The sequence below is a fragment of the Dreissena polymorpha genome, chromosome 6, assembly GCF_020536995.1.
Source record: "Dreissena polymorpha isolate Duluth1 chromosome 6, UMN_Dpol_1.0, whole genome shotgun sequence".
NCBI lineage: Eukaryota > Metazoa > Mollusca > Bivalvia > Myida > Dreissenidae > Dreissena > Dreissena polymorpha.
The window spans coordinates 14287739-14300706 of NC_068360.1; the positions used below are offsets into that span (position 1 = coordinate 14287739).

At 37.4% G+C, this 12968-nt stretch overlaps 1 protein-coding gene across 4 annotated transcripts in view; it reads left to right on the top strand.

Moving 5' to 3' along the window:
- Window positions 1-12968, top strand: part of LOC127836594 (acyl-coenzyme A thioesterase 9, mitochondrial-like) — a 38748-nt gene that overhangs the window by 14329 nt on the left and 11451 nt on the right. For all 4 annotated transcript variants that reach the window (XM_052363257.1, XM_052363258.1, XM_052363259.1 and 1 more), the window contains 4 exons: window positions 10029-10137; window positions 10427-10472; window positions 11639-11832; window positions 12689-12778. In XM_052363257.1, the coding sequence (XP_052219217.1) occupies window positions 10029-10137; window positions 10427-10472; window positions 11639-11832; window positions 12689-12778 (439 nt within the window). The remainder of the gene's footprint in view (window positions 1-10028; window positions 10138-10426; window positions 10473-11638; window positions 11833-12688; window positions 12779-12968) is intronic.

A 12968-nucleotide genomic window follows, 5' to 3' on the forward strand; every position in this document is an offset into this window, starting at 1 on the left:
GATAACCCAAGAACGCTTACGCCTAGGATCATCAAACTTCATAGGTACATTGATCATGACTCGCAGATGACCCCTATTGATTTTCAGGTCACTAGGTCAAAGGTCAAGGTCACGGTGACTCGAACCAGTAAAATTGTTTCCGGATGATAACTCAAGAACGCTTACGCCTAGGATCATGAAACTTCAAAGGTACATTGATCATGACTTGCAGATGACCCCTATTGATTTTCAGGTCACTAGGTCAAGTCACGGTGACTCGACACAGAAAAATGGTTTCCGGATGATAATCCAAGAACGCTTACGCCTAGGATCATGAAACTTCATAGGTACATTGATCATGACTCGCAGATGACCCCTATTGATTTTCAGGTCACTAGGTCAAAGGTCAAGGTCACGGTGACTCGAACCAGTAAAATGGTTTCCGGATGATAACTCAAGAACGCTTACGCCTAGGATCATGAAACTTCATAGGTACATTGATCATGACTCCCAGATGACCCCTATGGATTTTCAGGTCACTAGGTCAAAGGTCAAGGTCACAGTGACAAAAAACGTATTTACACAATGGCTGCCACTACAACTGACAGCCCATATGGGGGACATGCATGTTTTACAAACAGCCCTTGTTATTTTAACTTTTTAACTTTTTATCATATGTGTAACTCATATGAACTGAAAAGGTCCTCGAGTCGTCTAGATGAAAAGGGAGATATATGACATTATATTAACCATACACCTACCGCACTTAACTGAGGCACACTAGTCGACAAACTCTGTATTATCTATTTTATTGTGCCAATCCGTCGTTCCGTATTATCCTTTAAGTCGGTGTACCAGACATATTTTACATTTTATCGTGATGGACACTTTTTTAACATCCGGCTACCTGATATAATGTACAAAGGCATGTTTTTATCGCGTACGTATATAATTTTGTGATTGTGAGGATTCATTCATTCACTACCAGAGGCCGCCAACCTCAAACTACCAAAGGCATAACTATATAGCTCTACACCTTGGGTACTCCAACAAGTCAACGGGAGAATCTTACAACAACAACAACAACAATAGCGTAACGTGAAGGACGGATAATCGTACACGATTTAAATGAGCAATCAAACTTAACGATTATTTTACTGTTTGGTGTGGACAAAATGACAAATCTGTGTTGTTAGTTGATAAACTCCTATTTGTTTATTGTAATAATGCGGATTATGTTCGGTAGCAGGGATTTTTCGGTACTTTTACTCTTGTAAAAATTGGCACTGAACGTTCGGTCAGATCGGAGCCGACCAAGCATTTCTACGAGTTCGAGAAGTTTTCTTGTAGTTCATGTTGGCAAGTAGCCGTTCGTGGTCATTTTTCGTCACGAGGCATCCTTTCCCAACAAAATGGTACATAGTTTACGAATATCGACCGCCATTTAGGCACTTAATCATTATAATGAATTAAAAATGTCGATATAGGTGATTTTCCTGTGTCAAGAGATACCTACCTTGTATATTATGCACCCGGTAGGGTGGAATATAGCAGTTAAACTGTCCGTCAGTATGTCAGTGTGTCTGTCCGTCCGTCCGAAAAAAAAACACTTTAACATTGGCCATAACTTTTTAAATATTGAAGATAGCAACTTGATATTGGGCATGCTTGTGTATCTCATGGAGCTGCACATTTGGAGTGGTAACATTTCAAGGTGAACATCATCCTTCAAGGTCTAGGGTCGAAAAAAACAAATCCAAGGGAAGTAATAAGCTTTAAATGGACATAGTTATCTGACCTGCCAACGTATACATTTTTGTTAAATAAATCAAAGCGGTACAGTAAGTGGCATTTTGTTTCTGACAAACACATCGTGGTAAAAGGTCAAGGTCAATGTCATCCTTCAAGGTCTACGGTAAAAAAATACAAATCCAAGGGAAGTAATAAGCTTTAAAGGGAGATAATTATTCAATATTGAACATAGCAACTTGATATATTTGGCATGCATGTGTATCTCATGGAGCTGCACATTTTGAGTGGTGAATCTACAGTCACGGCAGTGGCTTTTAAATATTTGGTACTAAAAACAGAGATTTGTTAAAGACAATTATTTTCAAGGGAAGTAATTTATATAATTACAAATGTCATATGATATATTTCCTTACCAAGAATTGAAGTTCTTTTCTCAGTTACTGTACAGATTTATTATTTTGATTGTTTTATAACTTAAATGATTGATTTGTCAAAGGTTTTTTTAAATGATACAATTATCATTTCTTTCAATCACTAATTTGTGAATAGTAGTGTTCATTACATATCTGTGGACTTATGTCCATGGATGCATGATCAACTCTGGCTATTATCTCTTTGATAAACCACAGGCCTTGGTTGTCAGTGATGTCTGACTTGGTCATAATTGACTGTGAGAACCCCCCCCCCCCCCCTCCCCCGGTTGGATTGGACAAAATTCAAGGGAAGTAATAAGCTTTAAAGTAGGGATGTCAACAAATATCCGAATATTCGGTCCCGCACCGAATATTCGAATACTATTTTCCGTATCGAATATTCGGAAGAAAAAAAAATCGAGTAATTTCAAAGACTTTGTATTCGTGAAATTTGCTTCAAACATTGTTTAAATAAGTTGTTCCTCGTGTCATAGTGTTTTTTCCGGTAGGCGCGATAATGAGTAACTTTGTGTCAAAATTATGATTGGTGCAAATCGCGTCGGCAATTATAACACCGACCTGCACTTGATCTAATGACTCAAATTACATTTAAAATGACCAAAGATTAAATGAGTAAAAGAAAAGCCGACTTGGTATAAAAAAACAACAAGAACTTATGCAAAATTTTTTTGATTGACGTGATTCGCGTTCTCCAATCGAAAATGTTTTTTTTGCTCTATTTAAATTGAGTAAATGCATATCGTATTGTAACAATCACGTTGTTCAATCAAAAAAGCTTTTAGAAAATAATTTCCTCAACCTCTAATTAGTATTTGCGTATCGGAAGGTCCCAACTTAAATTAATTACTCAATATTCTATCAGGTTTTTTTTACTTAAAGAACTGTTTTTGGGACTTCGCCGCCATCTAATTGAAAGTATTATCATTGCTACACGAATAAAGTAAATCTCTGTCAAATCAAAATGCCATCTACACCTTCCGCTAGTTGGAAGTATTACACGAGATCATCCGATAAGAAGTTGGCAACGTGAAATTTGTGTGGAGCTAATCTTACGTACATGGGCGGTACGTCCAATCTTCTCAGTAATAAATATGATGTTTCTCGTTCTATTGATGATGTACAATATTATAAGTTTAAAAACAATTTTTGTCATTCAATTTTAACAATAAAAAATAATCAACAAAATCAACTTCTAATTAGCGACGGCAACATTGTGTCAATATTTAGTCAATTCCGGTGAACTTCCGGTAAAAACGAAAGTAGAATTTATGGAGAACGGTAAACAAAGTTGATTTTGTTGATTTTTTTCCAACAGATAATGACCGAATATCCGATATTCGTTCGGAACGATGACCGAATATTCGAATACATAAATCGGTATTCGTTGACATCGCTAATTGATAGTGTTAAATACGCGCCCAATACCTGTGATTGAACCCACGACCTCCAGCCCTTACAATAATTAAAGGATGTATACAAACTAACACATGTTTGCCATAACCTCTCAGCAGGGTTTCTCCAGAAAACTATTTCTTGTAACGAAATTTGCGTTTTTAATGACCATGTTGGGAAAACATGGATACCAAATGGAGAAGACCAGGAAACCTTTTGTGAGCAGCGACTTTATAATTCTTTTTCGTGACAAAAAACCCAATTTCCAGCCATTTTGTTGCTCACCGGATAAATTCCTCCGACTTGCCAGATAACCATTCTCCATCCACGTCACCAACCTATTATTCTATTTATCCTGTCACATTTACAACATTCGTTGAAATGTTTCTAAAATATCTAGCTTTCGAGTATTTTGTGTTTACCTATTTAATAAGGGAAAAAACACGCGCGAACAAAAACATTGTGACGTCACGTCCTGCAAAACGTTTAGGCTAGCTTCCATCTTGTTAAACAACACAGAAATTATGTTGTTTAAATAATAATGTTTAAACAAACAGTACTTTACATGTATGTTATATTTTTTAATATAAAAAAAACGAATTTTATATTAAAAGAAAATAGTAAAGGCATGCGCATGCGCGGAGAGCAACTGACGGATATTCGAGGCCACATGGTTCTGTAGCCTAATATCTTTTGGGATATTAGGTTACCTGGTTATCGGGCTGATATAAAAGCATGTGACAGGATAAATAGAGAATAATAGGTTGATGACGTGGATGGAGAATGGTTATCTTGCAAGTCGGAGGAATTTTGGCTCACCCGATAAGATCCTCCGACGAGACAGATAACCATTCTCCATCCACGTCACCAACCTAGTATTCTATTTATCCTGTCACATTTACAACATTTACAACTTTCGTTGAAATGTTTCTAAAATATCTAGTTTTTGAGTATTTTGTGTTTAAATATTTAATATGGGAAAAAGCACGCGCGGACAAAAACATAGTGACGTCACGTCATGCAAAGCGCTAAGGCTAGCTTCCGCCTTGTTAAACAGCACAGAAATCGTGTTCATCGATATTAATTTAATATACAAAGACGAAATTATGCTGTTTTAATAAAAATGTTTAAACAAACAGTACTTTACATTTATTTGGTATTTTTAATAGAAAAAAGTATATTTTATTATTAGAAAATAGTAAAGACATGCGCATGCGCGGAGAGCAACTGACGGATATTCGAGGTCACGTGGTCCATTAGCCTAATATCTTTTGGGATATAAGGTTACCTGGTTATCGGGCTGATTTAACGGCATGTGTCAGGATAAAAAGATATATCCTTGTACTTTCTTTGCATCATATACGAACATTCAAGCATCACACTTTTTAACGATCGTGGATCTGCGGTCAATAGAAGGTATACCTGTGACTGAAATACTGTTTTAAACGCGCGAAACTATTGTTGAATATTGTTTTATATGAAAAAAATAAAAATTTCAAAGTTTAAAAATGGAGACAATATCCAATTATCCTCATTATATAACATAACGCTTCTCTAATTGAAATCGATGTTAATTATCAATGCACACACATTTTCATTGCAAAATATAATCTTAAGGTAACGTTTTAAATAGGCTATATGTCTATGGCAGCTTCATATAAATTAAGATTATCATCAGGGTGTTTGTCAACATATGTTAAAAGCACCTTTGACAAATAATTGCAACCCCTGGACACAAGGCGGACAATACATATTAACTCTATATACTACAGTGACTGTCCTTTACAGCTATGCCTATGCGGTATCTGCATACTAAGAGAGGCCAGACTATGGATGACATCGGTGAGGAATGGTTTAACCAATTCTTTCTCAAACATAGTAGACCCGACAGACCACAACTTCTCCTTCTGGATGGTCATGGCTCCCATGAAACCAACCCTATAATTGAACGGGCAATTAAAGAAAACATAATCCTTTTGCCCCCCCCCCCCCCCCGCATTGCACACATTATCTTCAACCACTTGACGTATTTGGTCCGCATGTTTAACATTTTTTAACGGAGAACCCATTACATCAGGTAACGAAGTATACCTTCCCAGGTGAGACTAGACGACCTTACAGTGCTCAGCACCGTTGATGCCGTTTCTACCGCCCATAACCACCGAAAGACCAGTCGGCCAGTCTAAACGTGAAATTTGCACAGGCCACATGCTTTTGAAAAGTGCAGACGTGGTGCTACAGAAGCGTTTGAAGTTGGAAAAGAAACTTAGCAAAAGTGCTAAGTCTAAACCAAAGAATTTGAAATCTTGAGCGGAAAAAAGTGAGTGACGTAGGACCTAGCCTACAAAATATAATAGGCAAGCGTAAATAAACTGTTAAAACATCATCTCGTAACAATCATTTCTCTTGAAAATGAAGTCGATAGAAATGTTTAATAAGCATGTTTTAAATTTAAACAGATATAAAATATATATATAATTAAATAACCTAGTATCAGAATCTATTTAAAAAAAATAAAACAATTGTCCGTATTTTCCCTATCAAAACTTTGATGTCCGTATTTTCACCCTGTCTTGTCAGTATTTATCCTGTGCCGTCCGAATTATACCGATTTCCACTGATGTTAAAAACCGTGTTGTTTCTCGTTTTTAGACGCAAACACATATGTTGACGATAATATCTGAGGAAAAGGTTTCGCAAATGCATTATTTAATGACTGGCACCGGGCGTATTGGTAGCCCACTCATCACAACCTGTCGAGGAACGGGTTGCAGACATCGTCCGTATTTTCCCGGATTTCCCCTAAAGGAATTTCTGAATCAACGCAAACAATGCCGCATTGAACGATTTACCTTTTAAGCTTTAATTATTGCCGTTATATCCATGCCAAAATTGTGCTCATCGGGTCATTGTCGACCTGAAATGGCTTGAAGTCACTCGGGGGTGACTAGAAGCCGACTCATATCACCCTGGGGTGACTTCAATCCGATTCTAGTCACTCGGTCGGCTTGAAGTCACCCCAGGGTGACATGAATCGGCTTGAAGTCACCCTAGGGTGACAAGAATCCGCTTCTAGTCATCCCCATGTGACTTGTGGGCCATTTCAGGTTGACAATGACCCAATCAGCCAAAATTGTTTATCTACAGGGTGTTTAACCAGACAAAGACGATAGTTCAATACACACCCGGAAATTACACCCATTTTCAATATTTCTGTTTCCCACTATTTTATAAATAATTAACAATTATCTTGATTAAAATATTTGTTAAGTAATTTGATTTTTATGCCACTAGTAGGGAGGCATATAACATTATGTCTGCCCAGCATTCCTAACAGATCTAGTAGAGGCCTCGGACTTTTTGTTATCGTTTGCAGATGTTGACCTGTTTTTTGTTATCGTTTGCAGATGTTGACCTGTTTTTTGTTATCGTTTGCAGATGTTGACCTGTTTTTTTGTGTGGGTGAGTCTGCCTGCAGGACTTGCACATCAAGTTTAAGTTTCGTTCTGGACCGTGGAATTTTGGCGAAATTACGATGTTTGAACTTAAATTTTTTCTCTAGAATAACATTTTTAGCTCGACTATTATACATGAAATATATATATATTGAGGAGAAATCCTACTCACCCCGGCGTTAGCGTAAGCATGAGCGTGCAAATGTTAAAGTTTGCGTACCACCCCAAACATTTCCTATGTCCTTTTATATATTACATTCATATTTTGCATACTTATTTACCAACATGACCCCAACCTATAAACAAGAGCAGACAACTGTATCAAGTATTTGGTAATAAATATGGCCCTTTTTCCACTTAGAATATGCATATTATTGATAACTCTATGTTAAAGTTTGCGTACCACTCCAAATATTTCTTATGTCCCTTGACATATTGCTTTAATATTTTGCATACTTCTTTACCAACATGACCCAACCTATAAACAAGAGCAGACAATTGTATCAAGCATTTTGTAAGAATTATGGCCCTTTTTCCACTTAAAATATGCATGTTATTGATAACTCTATGTTAAAGTGTGCGTACCACCTAAAATATTTTCAATGTCCCTTGACATATTGCTTTCATATCTTCCAAACTTCTTTACCAACATGACCCCAATCTATAAACAAGAGCAGACAACTGTATCAAGCATTTTGTAACAATTATGACCATTTTTCCACCTAGAATGTGCATATTATTGATAAATCTATGTTAATGTTTGCGTACCACCTCAAATATTTTCTATGTTCCTTGTCATATTGCTTTTATATTTTGCATACTTCTTTACCAACATGATCACAATCTATAAACAAGAGCAGACAACTGTATCAAGCATTATGTAAGAATTATGTTCCCTTTTTATACTTAGAAAATTTAAAATTTTGTAAAGTTTTGTGTTTAGGTTCACGTTATTCCTAAAGTATTAAAGCTATTGCTTTCATACTTGCAACACTTTCTAACTATCGCTAGCGGACTGCACAGGGCAAGTTGCATAACTCTGGTTGGCATTTTTACGGAACTATGGCCCTTTTTTGTCTTTGTTACTTTGAGTATTTTGTAAAATTTTGTGTTTAGATCCACTTTACTTCTAAAGTATCAAGGCTATTGCATTCAAACTTCAAATACGTTCTTACTATCATGAGGGTACTGTACCTGGCAAGTTGAATTTGACCTTAACCTTTGAATGACATTGACTCTCAAGGTCAAATTTATAAATTTTATTTAAATTGCCATACTTTCTTTATTTATGATCAGAGTTGATTCATACTTCGACATAACAATACATAGCTGACATATCACAATGGACTCTACCCAAACCATCCCCCATTCCCCACCCCAGGATCCACCCCCTCCCCCCCCAAACAAAATTTTGGTTTCCTTTTTTATTTTTGAAAGATCCTCTAATAAATGACCCCCCATATTATACCCCCTCTCCACCCCACCCCACCCCCACCCAAAAAGATTTTTTTTCTTTGAAACATGGTTTCAATTATGGTCCTCTTCCACTTAAGAATATGACTATATTACCTTGACCTTATTAAATATGAACAATTTCCCCATAATGGCTTACATTATACTGTCAAGCACTCGAATAGTCGAGCGAGCTGTCCTCAGACAGCTCTTGTTGAAAAAAACAATCCAAAATGCTTTCAGATATTTACCTGATTTGTGTGTGTGAGTCTATCTACATGACTGGAAGATCAAGTTCGAGTTTCGTATGGTCCATTGATCTTTGACAAAGTTTATTGTCTTGGACTTAACAATTTTTGTTAAAAAACACTTGTTCAGAATTTTTTCCTGAATACTTTCAGAAACTTACCTGATGTGTGTGTGTGAGTCTACCTTAAATCTTGTTCATTCATCAATTCAACTTTAAAACAATTTACCACAAATAACTTAGGGCTCGAATTGCTTATTTTATCAACTCGCAAAAAATTGCGAGTTGTTAAAATTTTTACTCGCATTTTTTCTTTTCAACTCGCAATACAAGTTTTCAAAAAAATGCATCCTTTGGTAGACCTAAACTCGAAAAATAAAGCCCTGAAGTTGTAGTGATACTGTGGTAACATATACACAAATATAAAACTGGTAGAACTATGTTTATTTTAACTTAAAAGGTTTAAAAATGCAAGAAAAGTGCAAATAACACTATTTAAAGGTATACTATGATCTACATTGTAGGTCTTCTCAGCAATTCATTCAGCCCTTGTGACATCGTGTCGAGTATTTTTGTTTTTAAATAAAGTATACACTACTTGCACAGCTCAAACATGAACTGTCTGATCAACAACCCGACGCTTTAACATTTTTTTTCAGTGAAAAACCGAATATAGTACGCATCTGAAAAATCGGTAGGGGTTTCATCATGCTTTTTGTTTAGAACACAAAACATATAACAATCTTAGATTGGTTGCCATTTTAAAATTATGACGTTTATCGGTCGGATGAGCACACATCACTCTGTGTTTTTTTCGCATGTTCAATGGAAATACCCTATATTAACGTCATCATATCGCGTGTTCCCTCGTGCTATTAACGCGCCCCTGGCACTTCCGACAGATGACGACCGGTTGTGTTTATTCAATTCTGAAACAAAATTTTCGTTCATTCTTGGTCTGCATTTGTGTTTAAATATTTAAATGCTGGATTAAATAATTATCCGGGATAATCAGGAAATATATGCAACATGTGATAATTTTTATTTTTATCCATTTCGCAAAAAATTGCGAGTACCTAATTTGTGCACTCGCATTTTAGACGCATTTTTTAAAATTAACTTGCAAATTGCCCGTTTGCGAGTGTTTAATTCGAGCCCTGTATACTAACATTAGGAGACTAGCTGAATGTAGTGTGTATTGTCTGTCAAAGTTCAGGTTAAAGGTCAAGTTCACTCTTAGAGTTTGGGGACAAAAGTGGAAAGCGCAGGCGTCTGACTGTCCTATAGACACATGTCTTGTTCTATTTTATATTTAAGATGCAGCGACTCATCCTTCATTGGCTAAGGAGGCCATGTAAAGTTGATATTCTTCGAAGGACACTCATATCCAACGCTAGTAATAGGGAGACTTTAACCATTGAAGAAAGTATGCTTGCTGTTTGCAAATAGTTTTCCTTTTGATGAGAACAAAATAATAATTATAATTTATACAAAGTATGAATCTTTATTTTTGAAAAATCTATATATAAAAAGATATATAGCTATAGATAATAAAATCTATATTGAAAATATTTTTTCTTAAACATCATGTACATAAATATGATAAATATAGATTTTACATGGAACGACACACAAATTGACTTAAAAACAACAAAAATTAACATGTGACTTTGTATGATAAACGTCAAACAAAATGTATGAAATTACTGTTTCAGCAACGGAGAAATTAAAGTTGCTTGTAGGAGAACGGACAAGATGCGGGTAATATAATACTTAAATGAAATAATATTCAGCACAACCATTTGCACACACTTTTGATGTCAGTTTGTTTTAACTACTATGGTTTGAACCTTAGTATTGATGCTAACATTTCATTTTAACAGTAACTTAGCTATTGAAACACTTGATGGATCCTCAGCAAAACTATACATTTTATAACAATACAATAGATCACTAAATTCTTGACTCTTTAAATTGCATGTGGTGCTATCTTTCTTATGTGTCTCTTATGTTTACGCACACTTAACTGCATTTTCACAAGAAATAAACTATTAAGACTTTAAAGGCCCAGTCTCACTATGATGCCGGCAGAGCCCCAGTGCGTGATCCGAGATCTACAAGGATGAACCGGGGCTCTACCGGGATGAACCAGGGCTCCACCGGGGACGTCCAGGATGAACCGGGACTCCACCGGGAAAGTATTAAAATGTTTAATACCTCCGGGGGTCACCGGGAAGAACCGGCAACGACCGGCCAGCACTTGGAACAAACGGGACGGCACCGGGAACAACTGGGACGGCATCGTAGCTCCAGTGGGGCCCACACAGACCCCGGCAGAGCTACGGAAACGCCCCGGTGAATGCCGGCAGAGCCCCATTATCGCTACTGTACGTAAGTAAACCGGCGCTCTGCCGGGATGCCACCGGCATTCACCGGGGCATTACTGGCGACGGCCGGGGTTAAACCGGGGCGTTGCTGTAGCTCTGCTAAGTTCTGATGCCAGTATAGCCCCGGTGTGTGCGGGCTGAGTTTCAGTATACCGCGGCTCTGCCAGGACGCTGCCGGCTTTAGCTGGGGCTCAACCGGGGCATTACTGGCGACAACCGGGGCTCTGCTGGGACGCTGTCGGCTTTCACCGAGGCATTACCGGCGACAACCGGGGCTCTGCTGGGGCTTCAGCGGGATAAACCGAAGCGAGTCCGGCGTTGACCGGGACTCTGCCAGGCTGTTGTCCCTCTTCAATCGGGGCGGCACCGGGAAATAGTGACCGCGTTAAAAAAATACGAATCATTCTAGTTTTCGCCGGTCGACCGGCCTTTTAGCAAACCGGTATGGAACGGGGCTCTACCGGCAATAGTGAGACTTGGGCTTAACAGTTTTCTCACAATTTGCGAGCAATAGCCACAGTATTTTCCTGCATTAAACAGATCATCGACTGCTGACTCACTTTTCGCCCCTGTTGCAACAAGTCAGGATGATATACCACCTAGAACGATGGCACACAGCTTCCGGAAGGTTGTTATCCCTCTGGGCACCAACCCAATGGTGAAGGAGAAATATATCAACCCCTTGGTAGGCATCCGATTTGGGAGAATTCTGGAAGACCTTGACATGTTTGCAGGTATATTTTGTCCTCCAGTCAGCTTATGTCGCAATTTTCATTTGCCAAAATTATCATTACTATTGTAGAGATTGTTTTAGCTCATCTGTGCAATGCAAGAGGTGAGCTTTTGGGACTGACTTGTCTGTTGTACCTTTTTTTAATAATCTGGCTTCATCCAAGGGTCACATGATGTTTAAAGACTTATATAGTAAATGCAAAAAATCTTTTCTCTAAACAAAGCCTCTTGGCTTTGATAGGTCATGCATAAAATCATAAAGTTTTCTTATAATCAGTTTGTTAAAATCACATCCTCTGTGGTTAAAACTTGCCTTTACCCATGGATCACATGATTTAGAGAGACTTACACAATATAACTAAAAATGTCCTCCTTGGACAGGGAATAGGTCAGGGGCTATATATTTGATGTGTAACATTAAAGAAGTCCTCTTATTATCATGCCGTTAGTGTCCTAATCTGCCACACCTCAAAGGTCACATGGTTTTTGTACACTAATAATGTTATATAGTCAAATATTTGTAAAATTTTCCCTGAAACAACAAAGCCGAGTGGTTTTATATTTTGCTTGCAACATCATATGACAAGCCTCTGCTATGTTTATTCAAATCATGCCTCTGTGGTCAAAATTAGCCCAGTCTTTGGGTGTAGGATGAAAATCTTTAACAGCGAATTATATAGCAAAATAACTATGAAACCACGCAGCTGCTTCGATATGTGGTTAGTAACATCAAGTTGTTGTCCATTTAATCCCCTGGGTTTGAAACTGGCCATGTTTTATTTCAAATTGCGAGTCTTTACCCGCTTTTATTGTTTTATGTTTTCTTTCATGTTATGCAAAGGTTACTTATTGTTTCAGTTGCCATTTGTTACGTGCACTCCCACGACCCTGTACATCGTGATATGAATTCTCCACTCAATATTGTCACAGCTCTGGTGGACAGAATAGGTGAGTTACTTTTGTAAATGGTGATATGCTGGTTTAAGTTGTTCATATATTTGAATGCATTTGAACATGGCTTAAGTATAGATATCGATTCTTGTGTTTAGTTTATTTAACTTCTGTCTGACAATATATATTGAATTATATAATACTGGTTTGTTTTAATGATCCATAGTTTATACACCACGACTCCAGG